At 46.4% G+C, this 20,915-nt stretch overlaps 1 protein-coding gene across 1 annotated transcript in view; it reads left to right on the plus strand.

Annotated features, from left to right (window-relative positions):
• arid4b (AT-rich interaction domain 4B) overlaps positions 1 to 20,915 on the plus strand; it is a 203,098-nt gene that overhangs the window by 83,694 nt on the left and 98,489 nt on the right. Inside the window, exons 11-12 of the mRNA XM_085996722.1 lie at positions 8,370 to 8,446; positions 9,464 to 9,594. Coding sequence (XP_085852848.1) covers positions 8,370 to 8,446; positions 9,464 to 9,594 — 208 coding nt within the window. The remainder of the gene's footprint in view (positions 1 to 8,369; positions 8,447 to 9,463; positions 9,595 to 20,915) is intronic.

The raw sequence follows: 20,915 nt of genomic DNA on the forward strand, positions 1-20,915 counted from the left end.
ATGCCATGCATGTGGACAGTGTGTGCAGATTGAGTACCTCTGCTCCAACCCCAGGGCAGTAAAAGTACAGGCATAATAGTCTGCCATTGATTCAGCTTGTCTGAATTCGAAATGAAATCCTTGTAGTAATCCACAACTTAATGGTTTCTATCCTGAGTAGAATTTTTAGATGCCAGAAGTGTACAGTTAAAGAATATGTTTTTTTAAATTCCTGGTTTTCTAGCAATGTGCTGACAGAGCAGTCACAGCTTTTTGCATTCATGGAGATACATAGGAGTTACAACACAGAAACCGGCCATTCGGTCCAACCAGTCCGTGTCTGCATTTAGTCTCCACACGAGCAAATAGTTCTAGTCACATTTTCCCACCCTGTTCCCATATCCCATCAACCCTTTTTCCTTCCTTCACCAATCCAATCTAATCTTGAATGTTGACAGTTTCTGCCTCAACCACTAACCCTGGGAGTGAATTCCACAGCCTCACAACTCTCTGTGTGAAGATGTTTCTCTTGTACTTTGTTCTAAATCTTTTACATTTAATCTTGTATCTATGGCCTCTCATTCAAGGTCCCTCACGTACTGGAAACAGTCTGCTTCAATGTTCCCGTTAAGCTGTGCAGCTGCACAGCGGTCTGTAGGTCCCACGCAAGCTGGTCACCGACTTTTGAATGGAAAAACCGCACGTGTAGAAATTAGAATGGGCCGCGCAGCCTGTTAAAGGGGCCGCGCACCAACAAAAAATTAGTGGGAACATTGGTCTGCTTCTATCTGTCCTATCCTGTTCTTTCATCATTTGAAATAGTTCTATCCTATCATCCCATAATCTGCGTTCTAAAGAAAAGGCCTCAATTTTACAAGTCGTCTTATTTGTATTTCCTCACACCAGGCAGCATCTTCATGAATCTGTGTTGTTCACTCCCTATAGCCTCAATATCCCTCCTATTGTGTGGAGCTCAAACTGAGGTCTTACTAAAGTTTTATATATGCGCATCCTAATCTCTCTTATATTCTCTAACTTTATTAATAAAACCTGGAATTCCATTGTAGTAATCCACAACTTAATGGTTTCTACACCTGAGGTGCTGCCTTTATTGTCCTCTGAATATATCACCCCTAATCCCTCTGCTCACACATCAGGTTCCAGAGGTATGCTGACGACGCCCTGCTCTACCTCACTACCACCTCTCTTGACCCCACCACTGTTTTTAATTTGTCACACTGCTCGTCTGACATCCAGTACTGGATGAGCAGAAATTTCCTCCAACTAAATATTGGGAAGGCCAAAATCATTGTCTTCGGTCCCCACCACAAACTCCGATCCCAATCCCTAGCCATCGACTCCATCCCTCTCCCCAGCAACTGTCTTGAGGCTGAACCAGACCTTTGCAACATTGGTGTCGTATTTGACCTCGAGATGAGCTTCTGACCACACATACGCGCCATGACCAAAACAGCCTACTTCCACCTCTGTATATCACCCAACTCTGCCCCAGCTCAGCTCATCTGCTGCTGAAACCCTCACCCATGCCTTTGTTACCCCTAGACTTGACTATTCCAACGCACTCCTGGCTGGCCTCTCATCTTCCACCCTCCGTAAACTTCAGCTCATCCAAAACTCTGCTGCCCATGTCCGAACTCGCACCAAGTCCCGTTCACCCGTCACCCCTGTGCTCGCTGACCTACATTGGCTCCTGGCCTGGCAGCGCCTTAATTTTAAAATCTCTGTATGACCTCCTCCAGCCCTACAACACTCCGAGATCTCTGCACTCCTCTAATTCTGGCCTCTTGAACAGCCCCGATTTTCATCGCTCCGCCATTGGTGGCCGTGCCTTCAACTGCCAAGGCCCTAAACTCTGGAATTCCCTCCCTAAACCTCGCCGCCTCTCTATCTCCTTTTTAAGACGCTCCTTAAAACCTACCTCTTTGACCAAGCTTTTGGTTATCTGCTCTAATATCTCCTTCTGTGTCTTGGTGTCACTTTATTTTGCTAATCACTCCAGTGAAGTGCCTTGGGACATCTTGCTACGTTAAAGGTGTTGTATAAATGCAAGTTGTTGTTGTTGTTGACATTGAATTCCATCTGCCATTTTTGATCTCATTTCCCCATCTTATCAATATCCTTTTGCAGCTTCCTTTTTGTTCTTCTAAAGCATTAACGATGCTTCCTATGTTTGTATGATCTATATATTTCGATGTTGCTCCCTTTAGGCCTGTATCCAATTTATTATAGATATATACACAGTGAACATAACATAAGAAATAGGAGTAGGCATTGTCAGATCATGGCTCATCTTCTACCTCAACTCCATTCCTGCACTCTCCCCAAATCCCTTGATTCCCTTAATATCCAAAAACCTATCGAACTCTGTCTTAAATATACTCAATGACTGAGCCTCCACAGCCCTCTGGTGTAGAGAATTCCAAAGATTCACCACCCTCTGAGTGAAGAAATTTCTCCTCATCTCAGTCCTAAATGGCCGACCCCTTATTCTGAGACTGTGACTCCTGGTTCTGGACTCTCCAGCCACGGGAAACATCCTCCCTGCATCTACCCTGTCAAGCCCTGTAAGAATTTTATATGTTTCAATGAGATCATCTCTCATTCTTCTAAACTCTAGAGAATATAGGCCTAGTCTACTCAATATAGACCCAGTCTACTCAATCTCTCCTCATAGGACAATCCCCCCCCCCCCCCCCCAATCCCAGGAACCAGTCTGGTGAACCTTTGTTGCACTCCCTCTATGGCAAGTATATCCTTCCTTGGGTAAGGAGACCAAAACTGTACACAGTACTCCAGGTGTGTTCGCACCAAGGCCCTATATAATTGTGATAAGACGTCTTTACTCTTGTACTCAAATCCTCCTGTAATAAAGGCCAACATACCATTTGCTTTCCTAATTGCTTGCTGTACCTGCATGTTAACTTTCAGTGATTCATGTACAAGGACACCCAGGTCCCCCTGAACACCAACATTTCCCAATCTCACACCACTTTAAAAAATACTCTGCTTTTCTATTTTTCTGACCAAAGTAGATAACTTCACATTTCTCCACATTATATTCCATTTGCCATGTTCTTGCCCACTCACTTAGCTTGTCTATATCCCCTTGAAGCCTCCTTGCATCCTCCTCACAACTCACAACCCCACCTAGTTTCGTGTCATCAGCAAACTTGGAAATATTACATTTGGTTCCCTCATCCAAATCATTGATATATATTGTGAATAGCTGAGGCCCAAGCACTGATCTCTGCGGTACCCCACTAGTCACTGCCTGCCACCCTGAAAAAGACCCATTTATTCCTACTCTTTGTTTCCTGTCGGTTAACCAATTTTCAATCCATGCCAGTATATTACCCCCAATCCCATGTGCTTTCATTTTGCACACTAACCTCTTATGTGGGACTTTATCAAAGGCCTTCTGAAAATCCAAATACACTACATCCAGTGGTTCTCCCTTATCTATTCTACCAGTTACATCCTCAAAAAACTCCAGTAGTTTTGTCAAACACGATTTCCTTTCATAAATCCATGTTGACTTTGTCTAATCGTGTTGATATTTTCTAAGTGTCCTGTTATCACATCCTTTATAATAGACTCTAGCAATTTCCCATCTACTGATGTTAGGCTAACCGGTCTGTAGTTCCCTGTTTTCTCTCTCCTTTTTTAAATAGTGGGGTTACATTTGCCACCCTCCAATCTGCAGGAACTGTTCCATAATCTATAGAATTTTGGAAGATGACAACCAATGCATCCACTATTTCCATGGCTACCTCTTTTAGTACTCTGGGATGCAGATTATCAGGCCCTGGGGATTTATCAGCTTTAAGTCCCATTAATTTCTCCAGCACTTTTTTTTACTAATACTAATTTCCTTTAGTTCCTCCTTCTCACTAGACCCTTGGTTCCTTAGCATTTCTGGAAAGTTATTTGTGTCCTCTACCGTGAAGACAGAACCAAAGTATTTGTTTAATTGCTCAGCCATTTCCTTGTTCCCCATTATATATTCTCCCATTTCTGACTGTAAGGGACCTACATTTGTCTTCAAGAATATTTTTCTTTTTACATACTTGTAGAAGCTTTTACAGTCTGCTTTTATGTTCCTTGCAAGTTTACTCTTATTTTTCCCCTCTTTATCAATCTCTTGGTCCTTTTTTGCTGAATTCTAAACTGCTCCCAATCCTCAGGCTTGCTACTTTTTCTGGCAACTTTATATGACTCCTCTTTGGATCTAATACTATTCTTAATTTCTTAGGAGCCTTGACATTTCAAGAACCTTGTCATTTCTCTTGCTGCTTTTAAATGTACTCTTTCCTGAATACTCCCACCCCCCCTTTCATTAGTTTAAAGCCCTCTCCACTGCTCCAGTTATTCGATTCGCCAGGACACTGGTCCCAGCCTGGTTTAAGTGGAGCCCATCCCATCGGAAAAGCTCCCTCTTTCCTCAGTTCTAATGCCAGTGCCCCATGAACTGAAACCCCTTCTTCCCACACCACTCTTTGAGCCACAGATTTAAACATCTGATCTGTTTGTTCCTATACCAATTTTCATGTGGATCAGGTAATAATCCAGAGATTATTACCTTTTGAGGTTCTGCTTTTTAATTTAGATCCAAGCTCCTCAAACTCCCTCAGCAGAACCTCATTCCTAGTTCTACCTATGTCGTTGGAGTAGGAGGGGGAGGAACCAAGTTCTTCTCCAGCCATGAGGAGATCTCCTTAATCATGGCACCGGGCAAGTAACCCAGCCTTTGGTACGCCCTGTCGCGGCTGCAGAGAACAGTATCTATCCCCCTGACTATACTACCGCTACCACATTCCTTTTTACGCCGCCCCCCTCCCCACTTTGAATGGCTTTCTGTACCACGGTGCCATGGTCAGTTTGTCCATCCTCCCTGCAGTCCTTGTTCTCATCCATACAGGCAGCAAGTACCTCACACCTGTTGGACAAGGTCAAGGGCTAAGGCTCCTCCATCACTATATCCTGAGTCCCCATACTTTCCTGACTCTCGGCCACACCCTCTTGTCCCTGACCATTGACTAACTCTAAAGTACTGCTTAACCTAAAAGGTGTGACTGCCTCCTGGAACAAAGTGTCCAGGTAACTCTCCCCTTCGCTGATGCATCGCAATGTCTGCAGCTCGGACTCCAGCTCAACAATTCTGAGCTGAAATTCCTCGAGCTGCAGGCACTTACCACAGATGTGGTTGCTCGGGATCGCGATACTCTCCACAAACTCCCACATGCTGCAGTTACGACACCCCACCTGCCCTGCCACCTCGATCTAACCTTTTTTTATTTATATAATTAGTTACAGTATTTTTTCCAAACTCTTATTTTTACTTTACATTTTTAGGTTAATTAGGTAATTTAGTTTTAAGTTATTAATTCACTGAAGTTATAGTAGTTAATACTCTCCCAGTTCTGAATTCATTCCATTTACCTAACCTAGAGAGCAAAAGAGCTGTAATACTCGCCAACCAATCACCTTTCTGCTGTCATGTGTTGTCACTCCTTTTTTGTAAGTAGCCTTTCAGCTCCCTCACTGCTGCCGCTCCCGCTCCGGTCTGCACTGTGTCCTGGGCCTTCTCCGGTGCTCCCTCTATGCTCCCGCTCCAGTCCGCACTGTGTCCTGGGCCTTCTCCGGTGCTCCCTCTATGCTCCCGCTCTCGTCCGCACTCTGTCCTGGGCCTTCTCCGGTGCTCCCTTTATGCTCCCGCTCTGGTCCGCACTGTGTCCTGGGCCTTCTCCGCTGCTCCCGCTCTGGTCCGCACTGTGTCCTGGGCCTTCTCCGGTGCTCCCTCGCTGCCGCTGCCCCCGCTCCGGTCCGCACTGTGTCCTGGGCCTTCTCCGGTGCTCCCTCTATGCTCCCGCTCTGGTCCGCACTCTGTCCTGGGCCTTCTCCGGTGCTCCCTCTATGCTCCCGCTCTGGTCCGCACTGTGTCCTGGGCCTTCTCCGGTGCTCCCTCTATGCCGCTGCTCCCGCTCCGGTCCGCACTGTGTCCTGGGCCTTCTCCAGTGCTCCCTTTATGCTCCTGCTCTGGTCCGCACTGTGTCCTGGGCCTTCTCCAGTGCTCCCTTTATGCTCCCGCTCTGGTCCGCACTGTGTCCTGGGCCTTCTCCAGTGCTCCCTTTATGCTCCCGCTCTGGTCCGCACTGTGTCCTGGGCCTTCTCCGGTGCTCCCTTATGCTGCCGCCACTCCTGCTCAGGTCTGCGCTGTGAATGGAAGTGTTCCCAGAACTGAACCCTGTAAAAAACCACCATCCACTTCCAACCACTCTGAGGAAAAACTGCCCTTTACTCCCAGGGGTAAAAATTGGGTAGCGCCTTGAAAATGTTAGCGCCCCTGCGGCCGATTTTCCCAGGTAGTGCCCCGAGAGGGAGGAGGGGCGCTACTGGAAGCGCCCCGCGTCCCTCTTGGGACGCTGCGAGCCAATATCATGGCGCTACGTGCCACAGTGCATGTTGTGCCGCGGTACTGCAGGCCTTCCTCCCCTTATTAAAGGGGAGGAGCCTGGCGCAGCGTGACCTGGGGCCCAGTTGGGCCACCAAGGATCGGGAGTGCTGGCGAACGAGCCCGGCACTCGAGTGCCAGGCTCACGGAGAGCAGCCGGCACTCTGCGGGGGCAACTTCACGGGGGCTGGAGACAGCAATGGGGGAGGTGTTGGCAGGCGACCAGCAACAAAAATGGCCGCCCGCCACCTCCCCTTTAACTCGAGCCGCCTCGGCTGCAGGTAGGCCCCTCCTGACCCCGGCGGACATAGCGTCCGGCAGTAAGTCGGGGGGCACCACCCAATATTACAGCCGGGGTGCGAGCGGGGCGCTGCGCCCGGCGATGACGTCATCGCTGGTGGCGCAGTGCCGCTAACAGTTAGCGCCGCTGCTAACCTCCCGCTGAATTTCACAGGAGGCGTTAGCGGTGCTGCGCCCAGGCGCTAGTTGATTTGCGCCATCTTAGGGCACTAATGGGAGGCGCAAATCAACCGAATTTAACCCCCCTACTGTGTTTTCTCTCGTAACCAATTTTTAATCCAGTTTAGTATCCTCCACCAATTCCATATCCGGTAACCATCTTTAGTACTGTCCCATGTGCATCTGGTCAAGCCAATGTCTTCGGTCCCCGCCACAAACTCTGTTCCCCTGCCACTGATTGCACACCCCTCCCTGGCCGTTGTCACAGGCTGAACCTGACTGTTTGCAACCTCGGCGTCGTATTTCACCGAGTTGAGCTTCCAACCCCATGTCATCTCCATCACCAAGACCGCCTACTTCTATCTCCGTAACAGTGAAAACAGTTGTGACGACTGTGATAACACATTGCCAGAAACCAGCATTTCAGTCAGTAAAGGTGGTCCATTAGCTCTCCTGGTGCGCTAATGTCTCCAGCCCTGCACACTCGACACGCTACCGTCTCCAGTCCCACACATTCAGCACGCTACCGTCTCCAGTCCCGCACTCTTGGCAACATGACACGTCACCCATGGTCGGGTTAAGCAGCTTTCTGGAGCATATTGCTGAAACATGGACAATGGAGAGGCTCAGTTGTCAGCCTCCCTGTTCTGCAGTTGTGTCAATGGTGCATCGGCGAGTTTTTAAAAATTCGTTCCTGGGATGTGGGCGTCGCTGGCAAGGCCAGCATTTATTGCCCATTCCTAATTGCCCTTGAGAAGGTGGTGGTGAGCTGCTGCCTTCAACCGCTGCAGTCCATGTGGTGAAGGTACTCCCACAGTGCTGTTAGGGAGGGAGCTCCAGGATTTTGACCCAGCGACGATGAAGGAACAATTGCGCAATCATTCGACCGAAAGGGATTGACCCGCTGTGGAAGAAAGCAAAGGAAAATGGGTTAAGAAGACCTGCATGTACATTGCACAGAATGTAATGACAAACAATTACATAAAATTTGCAGCACAGAAGCAAAACTATTTGGTCCAATTGGTCTATGCCGGTGTTTATGATCCACACAAGGCTCTTCCTCCTTACTTCATCGCCCTCTATCAGCATACTCTTCTATTCCTCATGTGTTTATCTAGCTTCCCCTTAAATGTATCTATGCCATTCGCCTCAACTACTCCATGTGGTAGCAAGTTCCACATTTTAACCACTCTCTGGGTAAAGGGGTTTCTCCTGAATTCCCTTTTGAATTTATTAGTGACTATATTTATATTCATGGCTCTAGTTTTGGTCTCCCAATTGATTAGATAGTTGATGCAAAACAGCCGCATTATTGGATCCCATTTCATTATGTGAAGCATTAGTTGGCAATTGGTTAGGAGCCAGTGAGTACCTCAGTGTGTGTGGGAAGGTGCCGATCTTGTGCCTGCACCGCTAGTTCTGTTTTCCCGACATCAGTGCTGTGTCTGATTTGTTGCAGTGTGGCCGTGCCCAGGAAGGACATTGCAGAATTTAACAGCGAGATGGCCTCAAAATATGATGCAGCAATGAAGGAAGGTAAAAGGAATTTTACTTCATTATGCCAAACCAATAGGAAAAAACCCGGCAGAGCTCGGTGTGCTCGAATGTAAGATTATACTTGCACATTGCTCTGCTGTGGAATGAGGTTATCAGTCGGTTCATGAAAAATGATTGGTCAGGTGACAAAATTCACTGCAAATTAAAACCTACTGGAAATACAGGCAATCTGCAAATAGTCTGATTTGAAATGGACACTTTTTCAGGAACAGGAGGAGGCCTGTTCAGCCCCTCGAGCCTGTTCCACCATTCAGTTAGATCATGGCTGATCTGTATCTTAACTCCATCCACCTTCCTTGGTTCCATAACCCTTGATACCCTTGCCAAACAATTTAAATGTTATCTTGAGTTTAATTGAAGTATTTTGCGGAATCCATGGCTGTGTCACACCTGTTCCTGCTCCTCAGTGGCATTGTGGGTTAGTGCTGTATCATGTGATGCTGCTGCATTATAGAAAGTGCTGATCTGAATTAAACTGCCTGACTTTTTGAAAAAATAAATGTACTAATTTAAAAAATCAAGTGAATCCTGATTGCAGACTTTATTACTGATTTAGTTTCAGTAGCTTTTCATAGAATTATGCAGCACAGAATGAGGCCATTCGGCCCATTGTGCCTGTACCGTCTCTTTGAAAGAGCTATCCAATTAGTCCCCTGCTCTTTCCCCATAGGCCTACCAATTACTATTGAATCTGCTTTCACCACCCTTTCAGGCAGTAAATCCCAGATCATAAGTTTCATTCTGTACTCGGCCTGACTTGGCGTGCTCAATGCTGACACTGAGTGAGTAACATGCAGTTTCATTCTCTAGCACTGACCACAAAAGGCGGAAATCTCACCCAAAATGTGAGCTAACAATGTAGGGAGTGTTTAAATTAACTGTGTCCCCCCACCGCCCTTAGCTGTCACTTTACTGTAACTGATTTACACAGCGAATTGTTTTTAACTTTTAAACCGTGGTCATCAGTAAAAGGTATTTTTGGGGTGGGGTTTCCAGCTTTGGATCAGGCTTTAGAGTTCTTGAAGAGCGGAGCCATCCCCAACAATTGGAAGACGGAGCTGAAGGAAGAGAGCTCGAGCAGTGATGAAGAGGAACGTGACGAGGAAGAGGACAGCAGTGAGGAGGAGGTGAGGATTTTGTTTTGGGCAGGGGAGCGAGTGGTTTACGAACTGAGGGTGAATTATTTTTCCCTCTTAAAGTTTCAGATTTTGAGTTGTGCATTAATCCTTTCAGCATTTCAGATCCAGTGGCCTCCACAGCAGCTGCATTTATACATCAACTAGCTGGGGGAGCCCGGCTTTGCCAGGGCTGTTTTGGGCCGGGCGGTTTAAATCGAGTCCCAGGCTTTGGGGCCTGTCTGTCTGTCCCTGTGTGAATCTGCTGCCGGGCATCTGTTACATCTCCAGCTTTTTCCAGTTCTGATGAAGGGTCCCAGACCTGAAACGTTAACTCTGTTTCTCTCTCCACGGATGCTGCCTGGCCTGCTGAGTATTTCCAGCATTTTCTGTTGTTATTTCAGATTTCCAGCATCCGCAGTATTTTGCAATTATTTTAAATCGAGTCCCAGGCTTTCGGGCCTGTCTCTGTGTCCCTCTGTGAATCTGCTGCCGGGCAACATTTCTACCTTTTTAATAGCTTCAAAGATGAAAGTGAAAGTACTTATAAAACGTTTTTGGTAAATGTTATGTAATTTTTAAAAGAGATACTAACTTTTTCGAAGCTGGATTAGCAGATTTTGAGCTGGAAGTAGTGAAGCAATGGCTGCCCGATGCCTGAGTTGAAAAGTATTAGTCCCGCCCACAGACGCAGCGATTGGCCAACCATCAGGCGACTGAACTGTAGGATTGGTCAATCGTGCCGGCACAGGATTAGTCGACCTTGACGTCAGTCAATCAATGCTAACTAGCAGATAATAAGGTTTTTTGCATAACGCGCGAACAATTTTTGTCCGACCGAAAAGTAAATACGCTTATGACGGTTCTGGAATCGTAAGCTTTCTTTCGATGTAACACACGTGTAGGTACGCTCTATAACGTTTGAGTTTATTCAATACAGACAGACAGACGGAATGACAGACAGAAGAACCGCTTTATATATATATATAGATATAGACTAGCTGGGGGGGCCCGGCGTTGCCAGGGCAGTTTAGAGGGCCACGCGGTTGACGGCCAGCCGCTGCTGCTCCCCCGCTCTGTGTCTCGGGCCGCGCGGTTGACGGCCGGCCGCTGCCGCTCCCCCGCTCTGTGTCTCGGGCCGAGCGGTTGTCAGGCCCGGCCCGAGTGACCCCAACTCACCTCCCGCTCCGGCGGGCCACCGCAGCTGGTAAAAGCACGGGGAAAAATGGCGGCAATGTTTCGGGAGGCTGCAGGATTTGGTCCCGCCCGTGACGCACCGATTGGTCAACCATCAGGTCACTGAATTGTAGGATTGGTCAACCATCACGTCACTCAACGCTAATGAGCAGTAGGATTGGTCAACCGCTAATGAGTGGATTTTTGAACGTTTTTTTGTATACTGTCCGAACAATTTTTGTCTGACCAAAAAGTAAATACGCCTATGACACTCCCCTGATCATCAGCTTTCTTTTGATATAACATGTGTAGGTAAGCTCTAACTTTTGAGCGTATAGCAGACAGACAGACAGACACCACTATCCTTTTTATTTATATAATATACTAGCTGGGGGGAGCCCGGCGTTGCCAGGGCTGTTTTGGGCCGGGCGGTTTAAATCGAGTGCCAGGCTTTGTGGCCTCTCTGTGTCCCTCTGTGAATCTGCTGCCGGGCAACATTTCTACCTTTTAATACCTTGAAAGATGAAAGTGAAAGTACTTATAAAACGTTTTTGGTAAATGTTATGTTATTTTTAAAAGAGATACTAACTTTTTCAAAGTTGGATGATCAAAGTAGTTTGAGCTGGAAGCTGAAGTAATGGCAGTGAAACAATGGCTGCCAGATCCCTGAGATGAAAATGATTAGTCCCGCCCACACACACACACCGATTGGCCAACCATCAGGGGACTGTACTGTAGGATTGGTCAATCGTGACGGCACAGGATTGGTCGAACCTTGACGTCAGTCAATCAATGCTAAGTAGCAGATAATGAGTTTAATTTTGAAGGTTTTTTGCATAAGGCGCGAACAATTTTCGTGCGACCGAAAAGTAAATACGCTTATGACGGTTCTGGAATCGTAAGCTTTCTTTCGATGTAACACACGTGTAGGTACGCTGTATAACTTTCGAGTTTATTCACTACAGACAGACGGAATGACAGACAGAAGAACCGCTTTATATATATATAGATACATTTATACATAGGATTCAACAGCACAGAAACAGGCCATTCGGCCCAACATAGCCAGGAAGTGGTGGGGAGGAGGGAGTAACACAGCCATAGTCAGGAGGAGGTGGGGAGGGTGAAGAACACAGCCATAGTCAGGAGGTGGTGGGGAGGGTGAAGAACACAGCCATAGTCAGGAGGTGGGGAGGGTGAAGAACACAGCCATAGTCAGGAGGAGGTGGGGAGGGTGAAGAACACAGCCATAGTCAGGAGGAGGTGGGGAGGGTGAAGAACACAGCCATAGTCAGGAGGTGGGGAGGGTGAAGAACACAGCCATAGTCAGGAGGAGGTGGGGAGGGTGAAGAACACAGCCATAGTCAGGAGGAGGTGGGGAGGGTGAAGAACACAGCCATAGTCAGGAGGTGGGGAGGGTGAAGAACACAGCCATAGTCAGGAGGTGGGGAGGGTGAAGAACGCAGCCATAGTCAGGAGGAGGTGGGGAGGGTGAAGAACACAGCCATAGTCAGGAGGTGGGGAGGGTGAAGAACACAGCCATAGTCAGGAGGAGGTGGGGAGGGTGAAGAACACAGCCATAGTCAGGAGGTGGGGAGGGTGAAGAACACAGCCATAGTCAGGAGGAGGTGGGGAATTAACAGAGCCGTAGCCAGGATTGCGGGGTGGGGGTGGCGGAGAGTAACTTGGTTGCTTCCTATTGCTCAATGTAGGTTCACAAAAGAATCTGAGTTGGATTTTTATTTTCTGATGTATAGACTCCATCACGGTTATAAAATGTTGATATAAAGTTGTACGAAATGTCAGTGTTTTACCATGCCTCACTTTTGTAGCTCTCCCCCTCTATTCAGTTCCAATTTGTTCTATTTATTTGTAATTTGAATAACTACACTGAGCACGTTTCGATCAGTATCAACAGTTGTGGAGTAGATTGAATTTTCATTGCACTTTATATACAGGCACACATGCCCACACCCTTCAGTATCTGGGACTAAAACCAACTCCTTTCTTCCCCCGCAGCAATCACATACTACAATTCTCAACAAATATTTATACTTTTCAAAACATTACTGTTAAATCTGTGAGTTGTTCAAGTAATTAATACTCAGACTTAATCAGTAACAATAAAACAGGTCTTTACTGGTTGGAGGTAGGGACTATACGTAGGTCTTTACTTCATGCCCACAGGCGGGAACTGAGGGGAGATCAGTACCCACAGTACTATTTATACCCCTATGGCCAGGAGTGGTACTGCGTATCACTACGCCCAACAAGTAGTGCAGTCCTGTCCATAGGTTCAAAGTAGCACACATATTACATACACAACATTCCTCCCTTCCTAGCTTTACAGTCATCTCCCCATTTAACATAACGTAATAACATATATACATATGTAACTTCAGGTTTACATAACAGAATAACATAGATACATAGATAACTTCATGTCAAAACAGATCACAGATTCAGTCTCTGCGGAAAACAGTTCACAGATTCAATCTCTGTGGTGGAGTCGGTTCACGTTGCTGGAGTGACTCATTCAATAGTCCTTCCATGGATTTAACAGTTTGAACTTCCGAACTGAATTGGCTCCGTTCGGAGGGACCACGTGTGTGATCTGGTAGAGGTAATAATGGTTCAGATGGGTCATCTTCTGTTTCGACTTTTCCTTTTCTGCTTCTTGGAGACTCTCTGGGCTCCACTGTCAGCTGCCAGCTGCATGCGCAGTTCCTCCTTCTCTCCCTCCTTTTTCCGTAGTAGAGCCACCTTCTCCCGATGTTCCGTAGACTTTCGGTGCTCCTCCATGATTTCTGTATGGTGGGAGTCGAAGTTACAAGTTGGGCAGGACAGGACATAGTAATATTCGGTGTCGTCCTGATCTAGGCCAGCGAGAGGGTCTTCTATTTCCTCCATACCCAGCTGGGCGTTAGCCAGCTTTTGTTCCAAGTCCAGACATCTTTCCTGAAGAGACTTCTTCATGCGTACCTCTGCATCCAGCTTTTTCTGGGCTTTCAGCAAGTCGTTTACTAATGACCTAATTTGAGATTTTACTACTTCAACTTCTTTTGGAGATTGATTGATCGGACTATTCAATCCCTCTACCGGACTGTTGTTCTACGTTGACGTGAGTCAGCGTACTTTTGGCATCCAAGGGCTGCTCTGTTGCAGTCATCTCAGTCTGTGTTGCCACCTCAGCTCTTCCAATAACCTTTGAGAGCTCCGAACCCCTTTCGTTTGAATATTGAAGTTCGTGTTCAAGTTTTTCCCATTTCAGAGTCCTGTCCTTCAGCATATGCAGGAGTTGGCTGACCGTTAACTCCTCTGACATCAGATGTTTTGTGTGCTCCTGTTCCATTTTCTCCATCAGCTGCTTCTGTTGTCTTTCCAGATTCTCCAACTCTATATCAAAGAACTCTTTCGTTGCATTCAACTCTTGCTCACAACGGCGAAGCATTTGTTCTAATTGCTGTTGTAGTTTGAAATGGAGTTGAGTTCGAGCCCGTGTCCCTCAGAAATGGGCACATCAGTAGACTTGCCAGACTCAGAATCCACAGTTAAACTATGTTGTTGTTGCTCAGTGGAATTCTGTGCTGAAACTTTGTCTTTTGCACCTGAGTTGGGCTTACCATCATCCGTTCCAGAGTCTGGGCCGACTATCTTCACCGAGTTCTCACTCGTTATTGTTTGTAGGAAATGCCAGTCCATATTCATTTTCCTAATCCACTCCCGTCCTAGTAGTGGAGGACCTCCTTCAGATATCACATATAAGTCCATTATTTGACTGTCTTCGCCCTTGTGGACCACTGCAACCTCTATTTTCCCGATGGGGTACACTCTTTGCCCCGTGTATGTTTCCAATATAATCCCCGTATCCTGTAGGGGAATATGTTGGAATAACTTTCCGTAATCTTTCTTATTTATGACCGTCAATGCCGATCCAGTGTCCAATTCCAGTTTTACTTGGACTCCTTCTATCTGAAGAGTGACCCAAATTGTCTGGAGGTCTGCACCCTTACCAGCGTTGAGTACTCTTAAGCTAGCCAGTTCATTACTGCTAGCGTCTGAATCGGACTCCTGTTCGGTCACCTTGTGTACCTTTGCGTATTTTCCTTGCGGTGACTTCTTGTTGCTGGTCTTCCTCGCTGACCTGCATACTCTAGCTATATGTCCAAGCCTACCACAAGTTCTACATTCTTGGTTTTTAAACCAACACTGGTTCTGATCATGCGTTGTCTTTCCACAACGATAACATTTGCCAGAACTCACACCCAATTTGTGTGCACTGAGCTCCGGTGACCGTAGCTGCATTACTGCCGTGCCTCTCGCTGCGGCTTCGTGTGCTGCTGCCATAGTGACCGCCTTCTCAAGCGTCAGCTCATTCTCCTCGAGCAGTCGCTTTTGTGTATCCTGTTTAAATAAACCACACACAAATTTGTCTCGAAGTGCCTCTGTCAGTCCCGTTCCAAACTGGCAATATTTCGCTAATTTACGCAATTCCAGCAAATATTCAGCATTGCTTTCATGCTGTAGCTGCCTTCTGTCGTAAAATTTAAATCGTTCCGCTAGCATCAGCGGCGTGGGGTTTAGATGATCTTTCAGGACAGTAACAATCTCATCGAACGTCTTATCCGCCGGTTCATCTGGTGATAACAGGTGTTTCAATTGCCCGTATGTCTTCGCACCCATTAAATTTAATAATGTTAGAGCTTTATCTTGGTCACGAATTTTATTGGCCTTACAATAATTTTTTACTCTTTCAACATATATGGCCCAATCTTCGAGGTCACTATCAAAGGTGCTAATATTCCCGTGTTTAGGCATTGTAGATTTGCAATTTCTCAGATTTTATTTTCTTTACTTGTTATCAAAGATGGCGGCTTCCCGCTCTTGCCGTCGTCCTCCGCCCACAAAATGGCGGTTTTCCCGCGCTTGGCGGTCTTCACCCGTCCCCCGACGCCGTCTCCCTTCAGCCCCCGAGTGCGGCACTTATCTTCGCCGCGATCGCCCGAGTGCGGCCCTTATCAGCGGATGCGATCGCTGGATCGCGAAGCGGCTCTCGGCTCTTATCAGGAGATGCGATCGCTCTGTTGAAACGCCTCCCGCTCGAAGCGGCTCTCGCGCCCTATTCCTCCAGCTCCCCCAGCCCCGTTCGTGCGGCCAACGCGGTCGACTGCCTGTCGCGTCGCTGCCCGGCTCAGACAACGGCTTACCCACCACCAAGCTGGAGAAGAAGCTGACGGTCGCCGATGGAGGCTCCGAGGTCAGGATGTCTTCCAGTGGGGTGGAGAGGGTGGAAACCTCTCTGCAACGTCCTGGCTGTGGACGAAGCTGCCGTGGAGTGACTGCCGCAGGGTCCGAATCAGACTCGTCGCCAGTGTTAAATCTGTGAGTTGTTCAAGTAATTAATACTCAGACTTAATCAGTAACAATAAAACAGGTCTTTACTGGTTGGAGGTAGGGACTATACGTAGGTCTTTACTTCATGCCCACAGGCGGGAACTGAGGGGAGATCAGTACCCACAGTACTATTTATACCCCTATGGCCAGGAGTGGTACTGCGTATCACTACGCCCAACAAGTAGTGCAGTCCTGTCCATAGGTTCAAAGTAGCACACATATTACATACACAACAATTACACTTTAGCAAATTGTAAGAACTGATCAGAACTGAAAACAATAAAGAAAAATAGTTCCCCAAAACTCTGTAGGAATAAAATGACACCTCCACATAACCGAAACTGAGAAGTTATAAATATCAGAAATCGTGAACAGGCTGGGGCTCTTTTCTCTAGCAAAGAGAAGGCTGAGGGATAACCTGATAGAGGTCTTTAAAATATTGAAGGGGTTCAATAGGGTAGACGTAGAGAAGATGATACCACAACTAGGGGTCATAAATATAAGATCTATAAACTAATAAATCCAATAGGGGATTCAGGAGAAACTTCTTTACCCAGAGAGTGGTGAGAACGTGGAACTTGCTACCGCAGGGAGTAGTTCAGGCGAATAGCAGAGATTCATTTAAGGGGAAGCTAGATAAACACATGAGGGAGAAAGAAATAGAAGGATATGTTGATAGGGTGAGATGAAGAGTGGTGGGAGGAGATTCATGTGGAGCATAAACACCGGCAGGGAGCAGTTGGGCCGAATGGCCTGCTTTTGTGCTGTACATTCGATGTATGAAGGATGTTGTCTTTCTTTCTCATCTTTCACAGGCTTGTTTGTGCACTGGTTTAAAACATGATCTAATAGATGAAGTGATCTGCACAGTATCCCTTGGTATCCATTGCACTCCCACTGTTTGCTGCAGTGCTTTATTATTCTGCTGATTTTGTTTTTCCAATTCCCTCCTGCCTTTATCTACTCTGTCTGGTTTTTTTTAAATACTTATTTTTCGTTCAGTAGGTTAAAAATGCTTTTCCCAGCAACTTTATCCCAGACCCAGAGCTTGTTTGACCCATCAAGCCCATCCTCGGGAGTCTTTGTACAATCTGCTCCACTGGAACTCATTTAATCTCCGAGCAAAGTTTTTGGCCCATTCCCAATGTGAAAAATGAAGCAAAATTTTAGTTACTTGTATCCTACATTATTTGTCCATGATCAGTTACCTACCTTAGAATGACATTTCCCAGCTGTTCGTGTTGCACATAGAAAGAAAGATAGAAAGAGACTTGCATTTTGCGCCTTTCATGACCTCAGGACATCCCAAAGTGCTATACAGCCAATGAAATAATTTTGAAGTGCAGTCACTGTTGTAATATAGAAAATGCGGCAGCCAATTTGCGCCCAGCAAGGTCCCACAAACAGTCATGTAATAATGACTAGATAATCTGTTTTAGTGATGTTGGTTGAGGGGTAAGTATTGGCCAGGACACCAGGAAGAAATCCTCTGCTCCTTCAAAATAGTGGAATTTTTTATATCCACCTGAGGGGGCAACGGGGCCTCAGTTTAACATCTCAGCCGAAAGATGGCACCTCTGAAGTGCTCGAAGAACCATCAGCTCTGCTGCAAACCAGTTGAATAGCCAGCTGTTAAATGGTCAATGCATAATTAAATGTTCGATCTGTGAATCTGCCCCACATAGCCACTCTTCTATGAGCAAGAAAAAATCTTTTTAATGTTTTTTTTTTGAAGTTTCTTAATTTTGCACGTTTTTACTGGTTTATTAGTTTTGGTATTTTTCAAAGCTGGATCCGTGTCTTTCTTCAATCAACGAGTCTATTTTTGAGTTTTCTTCCTAACAACAACAACTTGCATTTATACAGCACCCTTAATGTAATAAAACGCCCCAAGGAGCGTCACAGGAGCGTAATCAGACAACTTTTTACAACCTGCCACATGAGATATTAGGACAGGTGACTAAAAGCTTGGTCAAAGAGGAAGGTTTTAAGGAGTGTCTTAAAGGAGGGGGAGAGATGGCGAGGTGTTTAAGAACATAAGAAATAAGAGCAGGAATAGGCCTTAAGGCCCCTCGAGCCTGCTCCACCATTCAATAAGATCATGGCTGATCATCGACGTCAACTCCACTTTCCCGCCTGATCTCCATATCCCTTGATTCCCCTAGAGTCCAAAAATCTATCTAACTCAGCCTGGAATATACTCAAAATGTCGCAGCAGCCACAGCCCTCTGGGGTAGAGAATTCCAAAGATTCACAACCCTCTGAGTGAAGAAATTCCTCCTCATCTCAGTCTTAAATTACCCCTTATCCTGAGACTATGCTCCCTAGTTCTAGACACTCCAACCAGGGGAAACAACCTCTCGGCATCTACCCTGTCAATCCCCCCTCAGAATCTTATATGTTTCAATGAGATCACCTCTCATTCTTCTAAACTCCAGAGTATAGGCCCATTCTACACCATCTCTCATCATAGGACAGCCCTCTCATCCCAGGAACCAATCTAGTGAACCTTCGTTGCACTGCCTCCAAATGCAAGTATATTCTTCCTTAGATAAGGAGACCAAAACTGTGCACAGTACTCCAGGTGTGGTCTCACCAAGGCCCTGTACAATTGTAGCAAGACTTCCTTACTCTTCTACTCCAACCCTCTTGCAATAAAGGCCAACATGCCATTTGCCTTCCTTATTGTTTGCTGTACCTGCATGCTAGCTTTCTGTGTTTCTTGCATGAGGACACCCAAATCTCTATGAACACCAACATTTGAAAGTTTCTCACCATTTAAAAAAGACTCGTTTTTCTATTATTCCGACCAAAGTGAATAACCTCACATTTCCCTACATTATACTCCATCTGCCACCTTGCTGCACACTGACTTAGTCTATCTATATCCCTTTGCAGACTCTTTGTGTTCTCCTCACAGCCTACTGTCCCACCTAGCTTTGTATCATTAGCGCTGATAACAACCTGGCCCTTAACATCAAGAAAACCAAGGAAATCATTGTGGACTTCAGGAAGTCTAAAGGCGGAAGTCACACCCCCATCCACATCCATGGGGCTGTGGTGGAAAGGGTGGACAGCTTTAAGTTCCTCGGAGTCCACATCACGGAAGACCTCTCCTGGTCCCTCAATACCTCCTCTTTGGTGAAGAAGGCCCAGCAGCGCCTATATTTCCTAAGGAGGCTGAAGGGATGCAACCTGTCACCCCCGATCCTCTCTAACTTTTACCGCTGCACAATAGAGAGCATCCTGACAAACTGTATCAGTGTGGTATGGCAGCTGTAGCTCCTATGACCGGAAAGCCCTGCAGCGGGTAGTCAAAACTGCCCAACGCATTACCGGCACCCGGCTACCGACCATAGAGAACATCTACCAGAAACTCTGTTTACGGAGGTCACTGACCATCATCAAAGAACCTACCCACCCCAGCCACAGTCTGTTCGCCCCCCTGCCATCTGGGAGACGCTACAGATGCATTCGCACCCGAACGACCAGATTTAGGAACAGCTTCTTTCCCAGGGCTGCCATCCTACTGAACTCTACAAATAAACTCTAAAGCCTGCACATCTGCCAATGCACTTTATTATGTTTATGTTTATGTATTACAAGCCAAATGAATGTTGAATGTTAAATGTCTTAATCAAAATGTACACTCTCGGGAGCCACAAGCCTACATTTCGTTGTACTGCACTTGTGCACTAACAATGACAATAAAGTTGATTATTATTAAACTTGGATACATTACACTCTGTCCCTTCATCTAGGTCATTAATATGGACTGTGCATAGCTGAGGCCCCAACACTGATCGTTGCGGCATCCCACTAGTTACAGCCTGCCAACCTGAAAAAGATCCGTTTATCCTACTCTCTGTTTTCTGTCCATTAACCAATCCTCTATCCATGCTACTATATTATCCCCAACCCCATGAACCCTAATCTTGTGTAATAACCTTTTATGTGGCACCTTATCGAATGCCTTTTGGAAATCCAAATATACCACATCCACTGGTTCCCCTTTATCTACCCTGCTAGTTACATCCTCAAAAAACGCTAATAAATTTGTCAAACACGATTTCCATTTCATAAAACCATGTTGACTCTGCCTAATCATGTTATGATTTTCTAAGTTCCCTGTTACCACTTCCTTAACAATGGATTCCAGCATTTTCCTGACGACTGATGTCAGGCTAACTGGCCTGTAGTTCCTTGTTTTTTTTTCTCCCTCCTTTCTTGAATAGTGGTGTTACATTTGCGACCTTCCAATCCGCTGGGACCATTCCAGAATCTAGGGAATTTAGGGAGAGAATTGTAGAGATTGGGGCCTAGGCAGCTGAAGGCACGGCCACCAATGGTGAAGTGATTAAAATTGGGGATGCTCAAGAGCCCTGAATTGGAGGAATGCAGAGATCTCTGAAGGTTGTCTGGATGGAGAAGGTTGCAGAGATGGGGAGGGGAGAGGCCATGGCGGGATTTGAAAACTAGGATGAGAATTTTAAAATTAAAGCGTTGCTGGACTAGGAGCCAATGTAGGTGAATCTGAAGCCCAAGTCCCTGAGTCAGCCTCTGTACCAGCTCTGGTGGACCGATGCCCCTTTGAAGGAAGAATGCTCAGAAATTCACTTAACATTCCAACAGTCACATATCTCTGAGCTGCACCTCTGTACAATCACATTGACCGTACACTTAGTGAGTGGTCAGCACTTATAAATCCTTCTAGTCACCCATGCATAGCTTTATATTATCAAAATCCACCTGTCGTTCTTAAG

This window comes from Somniosus microcephalus, chromosome 9 (genome assembly GCF_052327205.1).
Source record: "Somniosus microcephalus isolate GS21.2 chromosome 9, FLI_Smic_1.0, whole genome shotgun sequence".
NCBI classification, from domain to species: Eukaryota; Metazoa; Chordata; class Chondrichthyes; order Squaliformes; family Somniosidae; genus Somniosus; species Somniosus microcephalus.